The 22,547-nt window shown below is 40.0% G+C and overlaps 1 protein-coding gene across 3 annotated transcripts in view; it reads right to left on the bottom strand.

The window, feature by feature from the left end:
• Positions 1 to 20,530, bottom strand: part of ppp1r21 (protein phosphatase 1, regulatory subunit 21) — a 35,913-nt gene extending 15,383 nt beyond the window's left edge. For 2 of the 3 annotated variants that reach the window (XM_041251765.1, XM_041251767.1), the window contains exons 1-7: positions 19,969 to 20,530; positions 14,694 to 14,762; positions 13,327 to 13,473; positions 9,889 to 9,993; positions 9,370 to 9,534; positions 8,993 to 9,051; positions 7,575 to 7,669 (exon numbers count right to left, since the gene is read on the bottom strand). In XM_041251765.1, coding sequence (XP_041107699.1) covers positions 7,575 to 7,669; positions 8,993 to 9,051; positions 9,370 to 9,534; positions 9,889 to 9,993; positions 13,327 to 13,473; positions 14,694 to 14,762; positions 19,969 to 20,022 — 694 coding nt within the window. In that variant the 5' untranslated portion in view covers positions 20,023 to 20,530. The remainder of the gene's footprint in view (positions 1 to 7,574; positions 7,670 to 8,992; positions 9,052 to 9,369; positions 9,535 to 9,888; positions 9,994 to 13,326; positions 13,474 to 14,693; positions 14,763 to 19,968) is intronic. The other variant, XM_041251766.1, reaches the window with a different exon arrangement.
• Between the last annotated feature and the right edge of the window lie 2,017 nt (positions 20,531 to 22,547).

Here is a 22,547-nt window from a genome sequence, read left to right as displayed (position 1 = left end):
GTACAGTGTTTAAATAGCCGGTCACTTATCAGTTAAATGATTCATAACATCCATATTTAATAAAAGTACTCTTGTGATTCAAATGTTACTAACTTTATTTCTACTCATTTTTAATTTGAAGTTTAATATTTACATTATATATATATATATAGTTAAACATGACACCTTTCTGCAAATTTTAATACAGGATTACTATTTATTTGCATTTATTACAGATTCAAAATAAACAAAAGTGAACATGACGCGTGCAAAAGTTAGGGTACCCTTTTGGACCATTCTTAATTACTTCTTAAAAAGATGATTACTAAGGAAAGGTTGATTCACTCGTTAGGGCTTCAATTAGTCAGGTGAAGGCAATTCTAGTGTTGAACTATTAGTCTGAAGTAACTTCATACCTTCTAATCTGTCAGATTGTGATGGTTGTTCTGCCTGGTTTCAACAACCATGGGCTCCTCTAAGCAGATGAAAATGAAGATAACTGACTTTCACAAAACAGGAGTTGGCTATAAAAAAAACTCTCTCAATGCTTCCAGCTAGCAATTTCAACTGTCAGAAACATTGTCAAGAAATGGAAGTTAAACGGAACGGTTAAAGTCAAGGCAAGATCTAGAAGACCAAGAAAAATATCACATAGACTGGCCAGAAAACTGGTCACATGTGCACAACAGAACCCACAGGTCACTGCAAAGGACCTTCAGTGTCAGCTAAACTGTTCTTGAGAAGTTGTTCCCAGGTCCACAGTACAGCATACCTTACACAACAAGGATCTGCATGGGAGAGCTGTCAGAAGGAAGCCTTTTCTATAACCTCATCACAAAAGTCAGCGTCTAAAGTAAGCAAAAAGAAAACCTTGACAAGCTGAAGCTTTTTGAAACAATGTGCTTTGGACTGATGAAACAAAAATTTAACTGTTTGGCCACAACCAAAGCAGGTACGTTTGGAGAAAAAAGGGTGTAGCATTTTTAAGAAAAGAACACCTTGCCAACCGTTAAGCACGGGGGTGGCTCCACTTTTATGCTTTGGGGTTGTGTGGCAGCCAGTGGAACTGAAAATATTGTGCGGGTGGGAGGAAGAATGGATTCAACTAAATATCAACAACTCCTAGAAGCTAATGTCCTAAAGTCAGTCAAGACACTGAAGCTGAAAAGAGGTTGGATATTTTAGCAAGACAATGATCCAAAACATACCTCAAAACCAACCATGAAATATTTACAAGAAAGAAGGAGAAAGGTTTTGGAATGGCCGTCACAGTCCCCAGACTTGAATATTATTGAAAATCTGTGGGGAGATCTCAAACATGAAGTGCATGCAAGGAGACCTAAGAATCTTTCTGAGCTGGAAGAGTTCTGCAAGGAATAGTGGGAAAAAAATTCCAAAGGCAAGAATAGAAAGACTCTTAGCTGGCTACAGAAAACATCTGGAAGCAGTTCTCTGCCAAAGGAGGTGTTACAAAGTACTAAGTGACAAGGTGCCCAAACTTTTGCATGCGCCATGTTCACTCCTTAGAACATATTAGCAACTGCCATACATAGGGACGTATTAATTAAGCCCCTTTCACACTGGCAAAGACCCGGACCAGGGTTCTGGCTACCCGGGTCACAATCCTGTGTAGCATCAAACCACGTATCTGGGTCGTACACGGGTTGACCCAGTTCCCAGCAACACACATCAGGATTGGGTTTCGACACTCTTTGACCCGGGTTGAGCAAGACAAAATGCACGATTTCCTTTCGAAATAACAAACAGCCATGCCTGCGTGAAGGTTTCACTTCTGCAAATAACTTATTGTTTTTTTCTGTTTAGCCATATTGTTGTTGCTTAAGACACACCAGATTGCAGCAGGGATGAAGAAACATTTGCTCTAATCAACGTCTGGACTAACAGTTCAATTCAGTGAAGCTTGGATGGAAGCACACATATGATGCTTCCAGGGCACTGATACGCGCATTGTTTACTTGTGTGTCACCCAGGTCAACCCTGCTTTATCAAAAGCAGTGTGAAATCTCACAGTCAGCCTGCAAGACACCAAGTCCTGACCCGGGTAGGTTCCAACTCAGGTAACGCATGTCAGTGTGAAATGGGCTATAAAGAAACACATCAACAATAATACTGAAGAAACACCTAATGAATTCAAAGTAAAAATATGACAAACTAGAAATAAGAAATAAGAATACACAGCAGAGGGGTTTTAACTATAATAACTTTATGAAAGGGACCTTCAAAACTTTGCATTGAACCCCTTTCGACAGCTTGTATAAAAACACACGACTGCTTACTAACAAAGCACAACACAATGTGTTTGCTCAGTAACATAACACTGTAATACATAACACTAAAACGAGATGCACTGTACTCATTCTTGCTAATTCCAGAATGTAATAATCGTTTAAAAAAATCTCGGATTTCTAGAATCAAGCTGATATCAGCAGGAGAGCGATAACAGCAAAACTCGAACAACAAAGGCTTAACCCTTTGCAGTCCTATGTCGGACCAGGTCCGACGTTACAATTTTCCCTTTTCTGCCCATAAAAGTATAGGTCTCTAGTCATTTTTTCTCTGGAAAAAGCAGAGAAAACCATTCCACAGCGAGTGGAAGCGACAGCGAGTGGGAGAAGTACAGGCGTGGAAAAGTACAGAGCAGTTTCGAAGCAGAAAGGAGAAATTGCATCTTGAATTGCTTTAATCAGAAAAGAGGACATTGGGGAAACACAGCAGCAGCTCAAAGTCAAACAGCCACGTGTGTTTTTCTGATAACAAACAAGCTGAAACTCGGAGCAGCTGATTCAAATTCAGCGCCGTTTTGAGACACGGGCGAGGGGAGGAGCCAACAGCACAGCAGAACAACGCAGTTAAACGAGGCAGTCTTCCCAGCGACAGCGAGTGGAAGTGACAGCGAGTGGGAGAAGTACAGGCGTGGAAAAGTACAGAGCAGTTTCGAAGCAGTTGGAAAGCAGGTTGACGGCTGCAGAAGAAACTAAACTTAAAAAAAAAAAAAAAAACCTCAACATGGTCTTCAAGCCACTAATCTGTGACACCTGCTTGATGTGGGAAATCCGAGAAAACCCAGCGGAGCTAAACCAAGTGTGCGTAAAGTGCCGCGCGATCCAGGATTTGCATAAACTAGTAAGTATGCTAGAAATGGAGCTGGAAGAAGTGAGACAGCAACAGGATCTTGAGGAACTGGCACACCCACAATTCATGGAAGTCTGCATCACCCCTAACAGACTGAAAGCCACCAGGGAGATAGAAGGTCAGAACAGCTGGGTTCAGGTAGGCAGAAGCAGGGAAAAAAAGAAACTTCGTCAAACACAACCACCAGAAATCAAAACAACCAACAGATTTGAGTCACTTCAGAATTTTGATGAGCAGAACCAACAACAAGAGAATGAAAGGAACAACATCCAGGACCCTATTGACAGTGGTGACCAGACAGCAAAAAGAAGGGAGGTCATGATTGTTGGGGACTCCATATTGAGAAACACAGCAAGTTCAATTCGCAGTTTGGACCCCCTTACTACAACAGTGTGCTGCCTTCCGGGAGCCTCGGTCAAGCACATCACTGAGAACGTGGACAGGCTCCTAGAACGAACAGGAGACGACCCGGTAGTAGTCGTCCACATCGGTACAAACAACATTGGAAGAGACAGACCAAAATCCCTGCAAAACAAATTCAGAGAGCTAGGAAGGAAATTAAAAGAGAAAACCAAAACTGTGGTATTTTCTGGTATACTACCCGCACCTTGCAAAGGACCATATGGACAGCTGGAAATAATTAATCAAAACGCATGGCTGAAGACGTGGTGCACACGGGAAGGCTTCACCTATCTTGATCATTGGACCACATTCTACAACGAGGACTATCTGTATAGACGGGATGGACTGCATTTAAATAACAAGGGAACTAGTCTACTTGGAGAAAAGATCCTCGAGCAGGTTCGGAAGCATTTAAACTAGAAAGGAAGGGGGGAGAAATCAACAAAAAAACAGAAGGGAGACCGCATCAAAACAAGAACAACAACTCAGGTAAGACAACCATTAAATGTATTTATCTAAATGCTAGAAGTATCAGAAACAAAATTCTAGAACTTGAAGCTACTGCACTAACAGGTAACTATGATGTGATAGGTGTTACAGAAACGTGGTTATCTGAGAGTGATGGGGACGAATATAATATTTGTGGGTATACACTGTATAGGAAAGACAGGCAGGACAGAAGAGGAGGAGGGGTAGCGCTATACATAAGAAACAGTCTTGAAGCCCAGGTGTTAAACCTGGACAAAGAAAATAAAACCGAATCAATATGGGTCAGAATAACAGACAAAAATTCAAAAGGCATAATAATAGGAGCATGCTATAGACCGCCAGATTCAGACGGTGAGCACAATAATCTGTTATACAATGACATTAGAAATGCGTGTAGCAAAGGAGAAGCCATACTAATGGGGGATTTCAACTTCCCCCAAATAAAATGGGAAAACCCGGTGGGTAGCGCGAAGGATGAAATAGAAATGGTGGAAATGACAAATGACTGCTTCCTAACACAATTTGTGAAGGCACCCACTAGAGGGGAGGCATGCCTTGATTTAGTCTTTTCAAATAACGAAGATAGAATAACTAAAACAGAGGTCAGAGAACCACTGGCAAACTCAGACCACAACATGGTCTCATTTGAAGTGTTTTTTAAATCCCCAAAAGTAATGACTAAAGCTAAGGTTTACAATTTTAGAAAAGCAAACTATGAAGGTATGAAACAGAGACTAACAGAAGTAGATTGGAGTAAAATAGAGAAAACACCCACAGAAGAAGGATGGTTGTTCTTCAAAAATGTAGTACTAGAGGCGCAAAACAATTATATCCCTAAAGTAGACAAATCTAAATGTAAAACTAAATTGCCAAAATGGTTTAATAGATCAATTAAAAAAAATATTCAGCGAAAAAAGGCACTTTACAGAGCATTAAAAAAGGACCAAAAAGAAAGTACGCAGAAAGAGTACACAGAACTGCAAACGCAAGTCAAAAAGGAAGTTAGAAAGGCCAAGAGAGAAATAGAAATAAACATTGCTAAGGGAGCTAAAACCAATTCCAAAATGTTTTTCCAATATTACAACAGCAAGAGAACATTCAAAGAGGAGATTAAATGTTTAAGAGATACAAATGGCAAAATCGTAGATGAAGAAAAAAAAATAGCAAATATATTAAATGATTACTTTTCACAAGTTTTTACAAAGGAAGATACTGACAACATGTCATCCAGTTCCTATCCAGTTTTAAATAACTTTAGCATAACTGAGGCAGAAGTGTTAAAGGGACTAGGAGCTCTTAAAATAAACAAATCCCCTGGGCCGGATGAGATCCTCCCAGTAGTACTCAAAGAAATGAAAGAAGTAATTTACAAACCGCTAACCAAGATCATGCAGCAGTCTCTTGACACAGGGGTGGTACCGACAGACTGGAAAATTGCAAACGTAATACCGATCCACAAAAAGGGAAACAAAACTGAACCAGGTAACTACAGACCAGTAAGCCTGACTTCTATTATATGCAAACTTATGGAAACTATAATAAGATCCAAAATGGAAAATTACCTATATGGTAACAGGGTCCTGGGAGACAGTCAACATGGTTTTAGGAAAGGGAGATCGTGCCTAACTAACTTGCTTGATTTTTTTGAGGATGCAACATCGATAATGGATAATTGCAAAGCATATGACATGGTTTATTTAGATTTCCAGAAAGCTTTTGACAAAGTCCCACACAAAAGATTAATTCTCAAACTGAACGCAGTTGGGATTCAAGGAAACACATGTACATGGATTAGGGAGTGGTTAACATGTAGAAAACAGAAAGTACTGATTAGAGGAAAAACCTCAGAATGGAGTGTGGTAACCAGCGGTGTACCACAGGGATCAGTATTAGGTCCTCTGCTATTCCTAATCTACATTAATGATTTAGATTCTGGTATAGTAAGCAAACTTGTTAAATTTGCAGACGACACAAAAGTAGGAGGAGTGGCAAACACTGTTGCAGCAGCAAAGGTCATTCAAAATGATCTAGACAAGATTCAGAACTGGGCAGACACATGGCAAATGACATTTAATAGAGAAAAGTGTAAGGTACTGCACGCAGGAAATAAAAATGTACATTATAAATATCATATGGGAGATACTGAAATTGGAGAAGGAATCTATGAAAAAGACCTAGGAGTTTTTGTTGACTCAGAAATGTCTTCATCTAGACAATGTGGGGAAGCTATAAAAAAGGCTAACAAGATGCTCGGATACATTGTGAAAAGTGTTGAATTTAAATCAAGGGAAGTAATGTTAAAACTGTACAATGCACTAGTAAGACCTCATCTTGAATATTGTGTTCAGTTGTGGTCACCTCGCTATAAAAAAAGATATTGCTGCTCTAGAAAGAGTGCAAAGAAGAGCGACCAGAATTATTCCGGGCTTAAAAGGCATGTCATATGCAGACAGGCTAAAAGAATTGAATCTGTTCAGTCTTGAACAAAGAAGACTACGTGGCGACCTAATTCAAGCATTCAAAATTCTAAAAGGTATTGACAGTGTCGACCCAAGGGACTTTTTCAGCCTGAAAAAAGAAACAAGGACCAGGGGTCACAAATGGAGTTTAGGAAAAGGGGCATTCAGAACAGAAAATAGGAGACACTTTTTTACACAGAGAATTGTGAGGGTCTGGAATCAACTCCCCAGTAATGTTGTTGAAGCTGACACCCTGGGATCCTTCAAGAAGCTGCTTGATGAGATTTTGGGATCAATAAGCTACTAACAACCAAACGAGCAAGATGGGCCGAATGGCCTCCTCTCGTTTGTAAACTTTCTTATGTTCTTATTCAATGGCTGAGTGAGACCGACAGGAGCCGAGTGAAGCCAAAAAAAAGGCATGTGAGCAATAGATCTAGCAGCTGCACCACAGAGATAACATGGACACAAACAAAGGAGATAGCTGCTTCCGCATCCAGCACTCAAAGAATATCAGACATTTGCAGAGCTTTTTGAGATGTTATAGTAATAATGATTTGGATCGCATTATTGAGGAGTTCCGTGATAAAACAAGTGATCAGGGTAGGATTTATCAGTATGCACGTCTATAAAAGGTGAAAAATACAGCAAACAAGGGATGGGGCTTGGCTGGAGATGCAGTACTGATGTCGTTTTGTCATGCAATGTGTATTAAACCTGTTTTACTCTGGGGAAAATAAATGTAAACGGCGTGTGTAAAATAAAAAAAAAAAAAAAAAAAAAAAAAAAAAAAATCAAACAATACACACACCTTACGTAAACAGTGGAAGCAACACATGGGAACATCTAACACAATAAAATAAAAAGGTCCTTATGTACCCTTTAACATTATTATACTTGCACAATGTGTTCTACCAGTCTTCTCCGATTTGCTAAAGATTAATCCCAGGACCTGTAGCCATAAACTCAAAGTTGAATCTTTAGGAAGCAAAGTAGACTAACCTTTTGAACTCATTAAGCCCCATCTCTGATTTTTACTTTATTTTACGTTCACCTGGTCAACTGTTGCAGCTGAATCTCTCAAAGACTTACTTGTGTCATTAAAGGAAACTTTCTCTTGAATGATGCTGGTAACCTGCTCCAAACGGCTGTTCAGCTCGGTGTGACATTTCTTTAGCTGCTGCTGGCTGCAAAGATAGACAGCAACATGTTTCAGTTTGCAGCGCAGAAAAGGCAGACAAGGCATTGTTGTCATTAGGATCTTTTGAATGGTTGATTATCAGGGGCAACTGCTATCACAAGGTCGTTTATTGAGATATCAACACCCTGTGTTTGTGGGAGAAATGCCAGATATATCATATCTGTGGTAATGTAGTTATCTGGCCAGTTTGGTTATATAGGTCAAATGTACCAGAACTGTGAAAAGTGAGGAACAATGACACTACATGAGAGCTTCCCCTCACAGCTCTGCCAGCTTACCACTGAGCAATGCCTGCCCTAGTTATCACAGCATCAGGTTAAAGATGGAGTAACACAGCTCTCAATTAACAGGAAGGCTAACCTCAGAAATGGGAACAAGACTTAGTCGTCTCCAATTTTTTACCCTGGGTTTTTCTCCCCAATTCGGAATGCCCAATTATTATCTGTATCCTTGGCTCACCACTCGCAACCCCCCCACCGACTCGCGGAATGGAGGCTGGAGCGCGCGTCCTCCGAAATGTGCTCCTGCTAATCCGGCATTTTACACGCAGCGGATCCACAGGGAGGCCACCAGAGCTATAGCGCCGGAGGACAACACAGATCTGGAGGCTCCACTGCAGAACCACAGGCGCCCTATTGGCCACAGGGGTCGCTGCTGCACGGTGAGCTGTGGATTCCCCTTCCAACCTATACCCTCCCTTCCCGGGCAGTGCTCAGCCAATTGTGCGCTGCCCCCTAGGAACTCCCAGTCGGCTGTGACACAGCCTGGACTCGAACCTGCGATCCCCAGGCTATAGAGCATATCCACATGGAGCCCCTTTGCTGAATGCGCCACTCGGGAGCCCCCCGCTTGATCCATTCTTGATTTTGCTATTTTACTAATAAGACACACCTGAGCTTGTTACCTACACACTGGGGCTAATCAAGCACATATTAAAACCTGGAGTGCAGTAGGAGTCTTAGTTCCATCCCTGAGCCTGAATTCAGGGAGATTAGATGTAACTCCTGTCATTGTTAAGGAAACCCATTTAAAATGCACATGAACAACCATTCAGCATGTTCTGAAAGCAATCCTGTGTGGCATGATGCGCATACCTAATATGAAAGAGTAAACCTCACGCTAACCAAATATGAGAGAGTAAACCTCACCCAAATCTTATCTCAAAGAGTAAACCTAACCCTAACCTAATCTCAAATAGTAAACCTAACCCTGACCCAATCTCAAAGTGTAAATCGCCTCCTCTAAGTTCCAGAATCTGGTTTCTTTCAATAATCAAATGCTCTGCTACTCGTAGGTGAAAATATTTTACCATTCCTCAGTTCGTTGTCTGCATTCCTTGGCTTCTCTTTCTAGGGTCTGGGATTTTACCTGAAAAACACAGGAGATTTACTAAACACACTCATTCATATACATAAGGGCTGGTTCTTTCTGTTGACCACTTGGAGTGATCGCGACACTTCTGTTTAAACTGTACAACCTTGCTTACATCTTTCCATTTCACAATGCAAAACTTGTTTGAGAGGCACGCCTTAAACATTCAAACTATCCCAAATGTCATAAACAATGTTTTAAACACCCATACATTCTAAATAGGTAAAACTAACAGCTACGGCTAAGCAGACAAATGCTCTGCAGATTCTGATCCAGTGAGTTACGCATAAACACTAATAAAAGGGGGTGTCTCGCCTCCAGTCTTGTCTTGTCGTTCTGAAGCTTCTCGATGCTCTCCATGTACTTATGGGTCAGCCCGTCGACCTCAGCTTGGTGCTGCGCTCCCCCCCTCTCCAGGACCTCCAGCCTCTCTCGGAGCACAGCCTCTGTCTGCCTGTGCTTCTCATCCGCCTCGAAGAACTGAGACACAGATAGGGGTCAGCTACATAAAACAGGGTTTACGCAGAATGAAGGGCTTTTTAATACAAATTTAGATATATAACAGAGCTGGGGTTTGAGCAATAGAGAACAATAAATATGTAACACGTGCTACATCGGATAAATTCACTCATATCAGGCTGCTGTAAGAAACGGAAAGACTACTCCTATTGCATAGCACTTTCACCCATTCCAGGTTTTAATAAGCTTGATTAGCCACAGTGTATAGCTAAAAAGTCAGGGACAGATCAAACTGCTATGTGATGGGAGTCGCTGCTCTCAGCTCTCCTGCATGCACACAAGGTGTGGCTGTTCCAGGCGCTGCTCTCAGCTCACCTGCATGTGAAGGCGTTCGTTCTCCTCGATTTTCTTCTGCAGGTCCTCGTCGAAGACACTCTGGTGCTGATGACTGTGCTGTGACGTGGAGTCACTGGACTTCTGCTGCAGGAAGGGTGACAGGTAACACCAGCTTTATACCCTTTAGAGACCTGACCTGATCTGGACAACATATACCCACGAGCTATCCGAATGTGTTCCCAGGGAGTTGTCATTTTGGCATGTAATTATTTTTGTTTACTATTACTACCTGTTTACACCAGTGATTCCCAACCTGTGGTCCATGGAAAAACAAAATAACAACGCAAAGCATCTTCAGCAGAACGTAGCGCCTGCCACTGTATTATACTTCGTAGACATTGCATAAAGTGTGGCTAAATGTGTGACGAGTTGCAGGGTGTTTGACTAAATCACGTCACATGCTGCACGTCAAAAGCAACACCATGTGGTTCGTCCCGCTAGTGGGAAGCATCAGCAATGGATAGCTGGATAAAAGCAGTGTCTTTGAACAGGAAAGCGAGTGAAAATGAAGCAAGTGGCAGTGGAGTACAGAGGCAGCTCATCAGCCAAGGCAAGTGAGGCATGGCCTCACCAAGAATTCACAAAGGATAAAGAAAACATTTTGTATATGTGACCTGCTCCCACAAAATCCTTCACATATGACCCCATCACAAAAAATATGAGTTATATATATTCCACAAAATAGTTGCACCAACAGCTATTTGGCTGTTGGTGCAAGTGTGATACGGCTTGCTCATTTCGTATCTCACATGGGTCTTTGTGACAAAGCAATTGTGTTTCAGAATATAAGTTACCCAATATTTTAGTGAGCAAGCCACGTCAGGGGGGGAAATAATGAGGCAATAAACACATGTGGGGCTGGATTAGTTTTTTTTTTCTTCTTGTTAAACAGTTTACTAAAACATTTTTATTTATTTTAAAGTAAAACAAGAAGTTACTTAAACAAAAAAATATCGAAATTATTATAATAAGCCTACAAATGTATTCGAGAAGCCTACTTTTCTAAATGTTTTATTTTTTTTAAATTAAGGAGAGCTTCCTTCACTTCATCTGTGTTTACAACCTCTCCCTCTTACGTTTTCTTCCTCTGTTGAATCAGACTCGTCTACCCCAGATGAATCGGTAACGGTGTCCTCCGAATCGCAATTTGGACACAAAATAATCCTCAATCAGATTCAGAGAATGCCACTCTTCACTTCCTGCAGCTTCAGATAAATTTAACTTTCCAAGATTTAAGCTCATTGCTAGCACCTTCACTCTCCTGATTTGACATTCTCAATGAATGTGAAATAACATGATTATTGTATGTATAAATTAATGCTTTGCATTAAATAACAACTGTGTAAGTCGCTCTGGGTAAGGGTATCAGCTAAGAAATAAAAATAATTACAGTTGATCATATAAAAAATAACAATACATTGAAAGTACAAAAACTAGTAGCCTAATCTCTAAATGATTATTAATAATACAAAAAAACTATCAAAATAGAAAAGTATAAAAACTACCTCAAGATTTTTCAGCTTCAAGCCTCAGTGAGTCTGTCGGAAGGAAGAAAGTACGAACGTCACAAGGGTGTGCTTAACCAATCAGAGTCTGCCATCCGGTCACATGGTAGCAACAAGCTTCAAGTTGCCTTTGCAACGAGCTATTAAAAACGTCAACTGGTCGGCAGGTAATGTGAAATCTGACCGGCAGATGGCGTTGTGTTGAAAGAGCAGATTTTCAGCTTTCTTTAGCTTTTTTTAATTGATGGGGGTATATTTTGCATAGCAGTTATATCTGAATGCATTAAAATGCTCTCAGCGGAGGGATATACGAAATCAACTGAACAAAGTAAATTTACATTCAGTATGTTGACAATTGAGTTGAGGTGTTTTTGTGATGTGCGTTAAGAAATCACGAGCCGCCACTGGTGGAGTATGAAGTGAAACCTTGCAACATGCAGAGGTACAGTGATGCAGACTTGGAAACAGCATTTAATTGGACCGGAAGCAAAGAAGAGCCACAACTACTGCATGTTACGAGGTGTTGTCAAACAGAAGTTTGAAGCTAGCTAATCTTCGGTGCCACTTAGAATCGAGTGGATTAGAAACCCATTTGTGAACGTTGACAGTGAAATGCACATGAACTTGACATCAAAATAGTAAGAGACTCATGTGACAGCTCTTAAAGTTAGTCTTCATGCAGCGAAATCTGACTGACATCTGGTTACACGTTCACCACCATATACTCTTGTGAAAGGGGATTTTCTGCGCTTGTTGCATTGAATTCAAAAGTACCAGAGTAGCCTGGATGTGGAACCAGATTTAAAGAGAAAACGGCCATCACACCAACTGGACATTCAGGCTATGACATTGCTGAAACAGCACCAGCCATCTCATTAGGTAACTTTAACAATTTCCGTATGGCATCGTTATCAATTGCCGTACTATAGTGGAAAGCAAAATGAATAGAATGTCCTTGTATAGCGGCTGTGTGTCACTATGACAGTAGAACATGGTGGTACACTACATTTTTGAATGTTCAGAAGGGGTTTACACTGAACACCCACTAAATTGATTACACAAGTTATAGTCTTCCTTTGTTCTTACTTGAGCAGGTTATTTATAGGCTTCTTGTTTTAAAAACAAAGGGGCCTACTCTAAAAGCCTTTTAATTCAAAATAGACAAATTAAAACCCACAACAGGAGTCAGAGTTGCCACTGTACTGGAACACACCATGTTTCCCGTCTCATCTTGAACCTCACTTGAAACCTTTTGTTTTTTCTGCAGTTAAATTTCTGCTTTTCCAGATGGCCAGGGACAGTGGAATGTGCACTGCAGTTCCCTAGCAACGCACAGGGTCTATTTTGGCTATCGCAGCAGTATTTTGTACAAAACACTGAAGTTTAAAAAGGAGCCAGACACGCGATTTAGATTTGTATCCATCGCTATAGATATACATTTTAGTGCATTTGACACAAAAGGCCTCAGCTCTCAATTAGACTACAGCCGAATTAAAATGTCTTCAATACTTTAAGCAAAAGTACCGTCAACCTAATGCAATAGAGAAATCTAAAATAAAATTTAAAAAGAACCTGGTTATACTTACTTAAAAAACACACACACACAAAGTAACAGCAATATTTGCTTCTTACTACTGTGTTTATTTAAAAAAAAAAAAAAAAAAAAAAAGCACACAGGTAACATTAATGTAGTTTTTCTGAAAACAAACAAGCAACACAGGAAACCTGCCACGCCCAGAGGGCAAATACTATAAAACTGAGCACACAACGGGCCTCTGCTGACAGTCTTGTGGTAAAGTATATGTATATACTTATTGGCACCTCTTGCAGGAACACACCACTTGAAAGCAGGAATATGCAATGTATTGAGACAAGTTAAACTGGCCCAAACAATCCTCCAGGCGGCACATACCTTGTTCTTCTTCCCTTTGGTTTCCATGGCGACCAGCTCCTCCTGCAGCAGCTCCACCCTCTTGGCTAGCTGCTGGTTCCTGAAGGTCAGGCTGTCCATCTCCTGCTCCACCTTCCTCAGAGACTGGTCCTTCATCTTCATCTGCTCCTGCAGAAGTCAAGCACATAGTGCATGCTTTAGAGCACACGGACTACCTTCACATTACAAACTGAACTTCACTGCAGCAAATACACAAAAACATCTTGAGGGAAAGTGTCCTTTGCAGCATACCTGGGGTCGATTACAATTATAACTGTGCAATTCAGAATAACTTGTAGTTACCATGTAATTACACCACAGAATTGATCAATTACAGTTCAATTACACATTTGTCACCCAATCATTCTTGCAAATTCAAAAAATCTTTCTGTATTTGTACCTGTGATTATTCCTTTGTTTCTTTTTAGTGTAGTTGAAGTTATAATTGTAATTACTGCAGCATAATTGGAATTGAACACAACAGCATTGTAATTGTAATTACAACAACTCTGCTGTAATTGTAAATGTAATTGACCCCAGTTCTGCTTTTCAGAAAATAACGGTGTCCTGCTTGTCTACAGCTCTTTTCTGTAGCAACCAAATTTGATTGGCGACTTGGCTTACCATTAGAAATGGAGAAAAATTTCATTAGACTTGAAGATGTTTGCCATGGATGAGGCAGACAGTTTCTTGACAGCTTTATTGTAGCTGTACAAACAAGACACTAAAAAGATCATGTGTCATTAATCAAGGACAGCTTCAAATCTTTTCATTGTGAAAAAACTAACACACATCCACCAGGCATTAAACTTGCACTAGTACTGCACCCTACCTGGGTTTCAGAACTTACCTTATCTTCACATAGCATAAAACCAAACTTGCACAAATTGTAAAGAGCCGGCATAAAATCAGGTGGATTTATTTCACAGGTCTAAACAGCAAAGTTTTTACCTATCACCAACCTTTAACTCTGTATATTGGCTTCTGTTTTTCGTCGGAAAGAGGTCCACAGCAAGTTTTGGAGTGGCAGTATTAAGATCTGCTGTAGCTTAGATAATTTAAACAGACCCCTGAAAAAGATTAGTGTAATGCTGTTTACTTTCTGCACATTTGGGGTAGTGCTTGTGTGTCGCCATCAGTTTTTCTTTTCTTCTATGTTCACCACTATTTATGTGCTCCCTCAAACTCTATAAACGCTCCTGAAAGCTTTGAACAAGGTCCAAGTGAGCTGAATTACAGCTCTGCACGGTATACTGATCATCGATCAATGATCAGGAGAGAAGCCTCTCGGTCCCATTTCAAACTTCGCTGGGGGGTAGAGGAAATAAAAAGATCATGTGCAGACATACCTTCAGAAGCGCAGTGCTGGCCTGCTCATCCACAACCGCCTTCTTCAGTACCTGGTTCTGTGCCCGGAGCTGAACATTCAACAAGAAAATGGATTAAGTTACACTGGAACCCTATTTTTCAACACAACTTAATAAGGGGGAAAAATCTAGCCCACAGGTACAGTAAACCCATTTCCATGTAATACCAACATCCAATACACCACTTAACTAATTGGTAACCCACATATATCTATATATATCTATATCTATATATATATATATATATATATATATATACATATATATATATATATATATATATATATATATATATATATATATATATATATATATATATATTATATATATATATATATATATATATATATATATATATATATATATAGATATATATATATATATATATATATATATATATATATATATATAAAGTCCTAGTCCTATGCTGTTTGACAAACTGAATAAACATTTAAGTTAATAAAATAACAACACATACAGTGCCTATAGTCAGTCTTCAGCCCCCTTGGACGTTTTCAGTTTGTTGTGTTACAACCTGAAATCTTGATGCATTTAAATGGGATTTATTTTCCTTTGACTAACACAACCTACAACACTTTGAAAAGGCAAGAGTTTTTATTGTGAAACAACAGTTAATGAAAAATTAAAAAACGGAAATGTCTTGGTTAGATAAATATTCACCCCGAGTCAATACTGAGTCAATATAACCACCTTTGGCAGCAATTACAGCTGTGAGTCTTTTGGGGTAAGTCAGGTTTGCACATCTAGATCGTGCAATATTCTCTCATTCTTCTTGGCAAAATTGTTCAAGCTCTGTCAAGTTGGATGGGGATCGTTGGTGGACAGCAATCTTCAAGTCTTGCCACAGATTCTCAATCGGATTCAAGTCCAGGCTTTGACTAGGCCACTCTAGGACATTCACTTTCTTGTTTTTAAGCCACTCCAGTGTCGCTTTGGCTGTGTGCTTAGAGTAATTGTCCTGCTGAAAGGTGAATCTCCGTCCCAGTCTTAGGTCTTTTGCAGACTAAAGCAGGTTTTCCTCAAGGATTTGTCTGTATTTAGCTCCATCCATTTTGCGCCCTTCCCTGACAAGCTTCCCAGTCCCCCCCGATAAAGCATCCCCATACCATGATGCTGCCACCACCATGCTTCACAGTAAGGATAGTGTTACCTGGGTGATGTGCTGTGTTGGGTTTGCACCAGACATAATGCTTTGCAGTTAGGCAAAATAGTTCAATTTTTGTTTCATCGGACCACAGAATCTTTTGCCACATCTTTTCAAAGTCTCCCACATGCCTTTTTTGCAAATTCCAAGCAGGATTTTTTCAGAAATGGCTTCCTTCTTGCCGCTCTTCCATATAAGCCAGATTTGTGGAGTACCTCAGCTATTGTTGACACATGGACAGTTTCTCCCATCTCAGCCATGGAACGCTGTAGGTCTTTCAGAGTTGTCATTGGCCTCTTGGTGGCTTTTCTGACCAATGGCCTTCTTACCGGGCTGCTTAGTTTGGGAGGACGGCCTGCTCTGAGCAGATTCGGGGTGGTACCGTATACCTTCCACTTCTTAATGATCGACTTGGCTGTGCTCCAAGGGATATATATATATTCAATGTCTTTGAAATCTTTTTATACCCCTCCCCTGATCTTTGCCTTTCCACAACTTTATCCCAGAGTTGTTTTGAAAGTTCCTTGGTCTTCATGGTAGTATCTTTGCTTTGAATCCACTAGCCAATTGTGGGACCTTACAGAGACAGGTGTATTTAATCTGAAATCATGTGAACCACTTTTATTGCACACAGATGGACTCCATTTAACTTATTGTGTGGATTCTGAAAGCAATTGGTTGCACCTGAGCTTATTTAGGCATGTCATAGCAAAGGGGGTGAATTTTTCTAATGAAGACTCTTCAGGTTTTTATTTTTCTTTTCTTTTTTTCCCCCCCCCCCCCCCCCCATTTTTTTTGGCACATTGAAACTGTTGAGTATGTTGTGTAAATCAAAGGGAAAAAATCCCATTTAAAACGCATCAAGATTTCAGGTTGTAACACAACAAACTGTGAAAACGTCCAACGGGGTGAACACTTCCTATAGGCACTGTACATACCAGGTGTGGCCATTTTAATACTAGTAGGGTCTACTTAAACTATCTGAGACAATGTTATTTAAAAGACCACATTCTTGTGATTGAAAGTAATGTAGATAAGGCCTGGAGCAGTTAATTGTTAGTTACTATAGCTGACCATGAAAAGGGTAGAGAAGTAAAGATTTATTTGAAAGGGGTATGAGAAGTTGGTGCTGGCACAGACAGATAAAGCTGACTCCTGCCCATTTTCAGAGCATATGTAGCACAAGCGAAACTGAATGAACTGAGTGAATGCAACCACAAGTTCCCTGATTGAGAAACAGAAGTCTGAAGCACGGCGCATGCACGTTTCATGGCAAACAGACAAGCGGCAACTGCATGGAAACTTCAGGATACTTCTGGTATATTATAGAGAATGAGGCCACCCACAGAAACTACACATAAAATATGGACAAACTATGTTTCTGGCAACCGACAAACTGATACCGGAAAATCAATGGATACCAATTCATTGAGAGCAGCTTCATGGATTCACATGATCTAGGTACTGGGTATTACAATGATCTGTGCCACCACTTATCACAAAGCATTATGTTTAGTATTGGGTGAAAGAAGGGCTATGCCTAGTGCTGCCAAGTCACTACCTCTAGCTACTGTGACCTGCAGATTTAACTCAATTCAAAACTTGTGACTGCAGAAACCCTGTCAGATTATAATGTGTTTTGTTATACATTAAAGTAGATGTTAGCAAGCTGTTCGAAGGCCAACTAATTCTTAAAGCCTAGTCATATTTGTAGATGATTCAAGAAAATACACAAGTTAACTTAGTCTGTTCACTGATAAACTTGCAATCATTCAAACATTAACCACAATTAATCACTCTTTAACATTCTTTACAAGGAGAAAACTAGAAAATTGCAAAGCCATCACTGACTCGTATGCACCAGAATCCTGAAGTATTTTATGAACTTCAACCCCAGGAACATAATGTGGGGGTTGCATAGGCTAGCTTCATGTTTCAAGCACAAGACAAAAATGCACTGATTGCTTACAATGAACTGCATATCAAAAACACAGAGCTGACAACAAGCCATGATGTATTGTAAAGGCTATATTTACTGGGACATACAACCAGGCTCGGCTGCTGTGCACTTACCCAAACCTTCATGCTTCCTTATCTGTGCATCATTATATATTTCCCTCATCCAGGAATTGGTCTGATAGTTTTCTTTTGCAAAGTGGGCAATTAATCTGGATTCAGGAAACTCTTGTATTGTCCAAATTATGACCTTGAAGTGTCTGGTACTCACAAAGGATAGGCAGACATTCATTTTGTAAGAATTTGTCGTTTACAGGGGCTTTGGGGTATGTTTAAAAGCAGTATTTAGATTTTTTTTTTTTAATGCAAAATTCAGCATATTGTCCTCTTCTTCATAACTTCTTCCATTTGCTGCTTTCATGTCAAATCCATCAAAATATACAGCCTGTCTTATTAGTGCACATTTAAATCTCACGCCACTTGTCAAACAGGTCAGCTTGCTGACCCTGGCACACTGACCAAATTCTCTGCCAACAGTCAATACAGCGTGATCTCCATATACACAATGAAGGCTGTCTCTGCATGCTCTGCCCTCTGGATTTCATAAGTACATGAAATACATTCTGGGATACAAGTCAGGGGATGCTTTGGGATGTACATTTTTCAGATTACAGTAAACACCATCCAGTATGACACCAGAAAAGTCTAACACCATTCTTAGATTAGGTTCTAGAGAGAGTTGCAATTCAATTACAGACATTTCATACTCTTATTATAATATTTGAGAAGTTTCAGTCTGGTTTTCGTGCTGCACATAGCACCGAGATGGCCCTTGTCAGAGTTGTGAATGATCTGCTGATAAGCTCTGACTCAGGCTTTCCATCAGTTTTAATTCTTCTAGATCTAAGTGTTGCTGTAGACCATTCCATCTTATTGAATCGTCTTGAAAGCACAGGAGGATTGTCTGTCCTATCCTGGTTCAAATCTTATCTCTCTGATAGGTTTCAGTTTGTCTCTATTGGGGTGGTAAAATCAGCATCATCGGAAGTTGTCTGTGGTGTTCCACAGGGCTCCATTCTAGGCCCCTTGCTGTTTTAATTATATATGCTACCCTTAGGTGACATTATTGGCAGACATGGAGTGAACTTCCATTGCTATGCTGATGATACCCAGATATATTTGTCCCATAAAGCCTGGTATTTCTTCTGCCTGGGTGTGATTAGCTACTTGCCTTACAGACATCAAACACTGGATGTCACAGAATGTTGTAATGTTGAATTCAGATAAAACAGAGGTTATGCTACTGGGCTCACAGAACCAATTAAAAGGAAATGTAGGATTAAATGAGCTCGACCCTTGCAGCCTCTAATCAAAACTTAAACTAGAAAGTAAGAGTTTAGGGTTCATCTTTGATCCTGATCTATCATCTAAGTCTCATATTAGGGAAGTTACTAAAGTATCTTTTTACCATTTGAGTAATATAGCCAAACTGAGACCAATTATTGATGTATCTGATGCTGAGAGACTAATGCATGCCTTTGTTTCATCTAGAATTGATTATTGTCATGCACTTTTTTCTGGTGTCCCAAAACGCGTGGTATCCCGCTGGCAGCTTGTTCAAAATATCACTTCTAGAATTTTTTACACTGGTTCCGTGCGCACAGAACTGGTGCAATACCTGGAATATTTAATTTTGTCACATGACAGCGTAGATAGCCAATGATTAAACATGAATACTTTCAATTTACCAGTGTTTAGACTTGTTATAACAGGCTGCCCTATCACATACTGTTTAGGATAATGGAGTACGTTAACAACACGACAAGGTTACTTAGTGGGTTTTTTAAATATTTTTATGTTACCGAATTTAATGATCGTGTATGGGCAGGATCAGAATTTTGTGAATATTGAAATTCAATGTTTTGATTGTGACAATAGCAACACAACGCCCACAGAAGCGTAGGACAAACAAACCTGCATCTTAATGTTCTACACGTAGACATTGCATTAAAGTACGTCCCTTTCATTTGTAGCAAACTACATACAGTGCACTTACACAATTCTGAGTAAAAACAATAATAAAAAACACACATTTAATTTAATGATTAAAATTTTAAAAAGCAAAGAGAAACCCACCTTCGAATACTCCTGAGCAAGTTTCTGATACTTCGCTTGCAAATCGGCAGCCATTCCGTGTTTCTACACAACACCCTATAGGATTCTCTAAGAAATACAAAACGAGAACAAACAGGGCAGGTTTGACATTAACCCTCTCGGTCACTCACAGCTTTGCGATGACATCATTACGTTGCATCGTGAAACAAAGCAAACATCAGCTTAAGAAAGCCATTACACTATGACCGACGTTCATCACAGAAAAATAAATAAATAAATAAATACGCGTTTAATATTACACTAGTTGCAGTGCGGAATTGCTATTTCTTGTTTTGCTAGCCGATGGCCTGCCTCCCTGCGGATAGGAGACTGCCTATTCTCTGCACTGCAGCTATACTGAGCAATGTATCAGTGACTGTCCATTTGTTATTGCGGAACCGTAAGACATAAACAAAATAAAAAAAAACAAACAAAAAAACCGTATATTCCTTTCTAAAATGTAGTTTTCCTCCTGGTTGCACAGATGTATTGCACCAAAATCCACTGTACGATGCAAATCAGCTGACTCTTGTGTGAGAGGGCCGGGTTTCCTGCTATTGGGGCAACAGTGCAAGAAAGCACACACTGGGGTCTCGAGCAAATCAAAAACAGCCAGTAGTAGATTGTTTCCCTCTTGTGGGAGGAGGTGCACATTACAATTTAGAACAATAGATGCATAGATTCGTTGTATTATTTTCGTTTTTTTTTTTTTTTTTTTTTTTTTTTTTTTTTTAATGTTAATAGTATAGTATGTTGAAGTGTCATCCTAAACCAGCTAAACCACCCTATGCCAGCAAGTCCCAATGCTGGAATAGGTTTATCTAGAGACTTCTATTCTGTAACATTAGAATGACAATTTGCCTCCATAAAACACTAAACTCTTTCCATTCCTATAAATCACAGTAATGCATTCCCAACATTTGTAAAACATTGATAGTTCCAGCTGACAAAGCTTCATTGTGCAGGGTGTATGCACAGTACACTATATGTATGCATACAATACAGCTATTTAATGACAGAGAACTGCAAGCAAAATGAGACAAAACGATCCTGAATTACAGTAATGAAGGCATTAGCTAGCTTTCTCTACTCAGATGGATTTTTTTGATTATTTTATAGAAATAGGGAACCACCTATTTTTAGGGGTCCCCCTTGGCTAACCACCGTCATCATCTCTAAATCCAGTGGTTGCTTTTTCCAGGCAGGGTACAGGATGATCAAATCAACCTCTTAGTTTCTTAATGCTGTTTTCACTTGCCACAATACGACACTCAGTGTCCGAACATAAGCAATATCAAGTATGAAGGCATGTTTGCATTAATCACATTCCATCCTGTGGTCAGGTGTTGTAAGGGGAAGTTATGAGTGAACTTTATCAGCACTGAAACACATGCATGTTTTTTTCTGTAATATATATTCCACCACTAGCCTGAAGATTATATATATATATAGATTCACATGTTATAAACCCTGGGGAAATACTGTATTGTAAGAATAAACAAATTCATAATGCAATGCATTAGTACACAATACACTGTATTAGATGCCTAATGTACTCACTGAAGCAAAACAAAACAAAAAATCTAGTATCATTGTACTGCCAAAAATACTATAGCTGTCCTAAATAGAACGACGTAAGCACCCTATATATAACTTACACAACACACTACTGAGATGAACTTGGGGGGGGGGTAGAACATTGGGGGTGGGTAGTCCATCTTATCTCTGTTATGAAACCCAGATGAAAATAGTGTGCTTCTGGCTATTGAGTGTAAAGCGTTCTCGCAGTCACACTGTCCTTACACGTAAAACCAAGCCCGGCCTGCTGGGAGTCGGCCTCGTTGCCTGGTGACTGTGTGTGTGGGGCCCATCTGGTTTGGAGGGAGAACTCATATGCATATGCATGAACCTTTATATCAGTTTAGTGACAGTTCCGGATTTCTGCCAACAATTATGCTAACGAGCAGAATTAAGGTTACATTCTTGAATTTGGGGCACGGCTGGCCATTTTGCATTTCAATGCCTCTTCGTGTAAACATCTCTCAGCCGTGTAACAGAGCAATGGACAACTAACAGGATGACTTGTGCTGTGGTGCACACTCACAGGGGTTCATTTGCCCTTTAAAATGAGACCCAGCACACAACACGGGAGTTTAGTGCTGACACACACATTCAATAATGCAACATAAAAATAAACAAAAACCCAGCTCCACTTTGGAGCGCTGAATACACACACCTGGAGCCTAATTAAACAAACAGGACAGCTAAACTGTTTACCTGTAAATGAAAACACACACACAGTACTCACACTAGTGCGCACACACTTTCCTACTCCCAAATGAATGACCCAGAAACAACTATAGGCAGCTGGCTATATTTTACAATAATCTAATTTACAAATCATTAATATTATATATATTGTAGCGATCCCGGTTCCTGCAGGCAGGCGCACCACACAGGGCAAGGCAATCCACACACAGACAGACACCGGTCTCGAACCACACCCGCTAAAGCATAGTGGCGATAGTGCTGTACAAAAGAGCCCACTCCTTTGCAAGAAG

The sequence above is a fragment of the Polyodon spathula genome, chromosome 6 (assembly GCF_017654505.1).
Source record: "Polyodon spathula isolate WHYD16114869_AA chromosome 6, ASM1765450v1, whole genome shotgun sequence".
Lineage (NCBI taxonomy): Eukaryota > Metazoa > Chordata > Actinopteri > Acipenseriformes > Polyodontidae > Polyodon > Polyodon spathula.
Note: the sequence above shows the minus strand (reverse complement) of the source record. Positions and strands in the feature narration are given on the sequence as shown.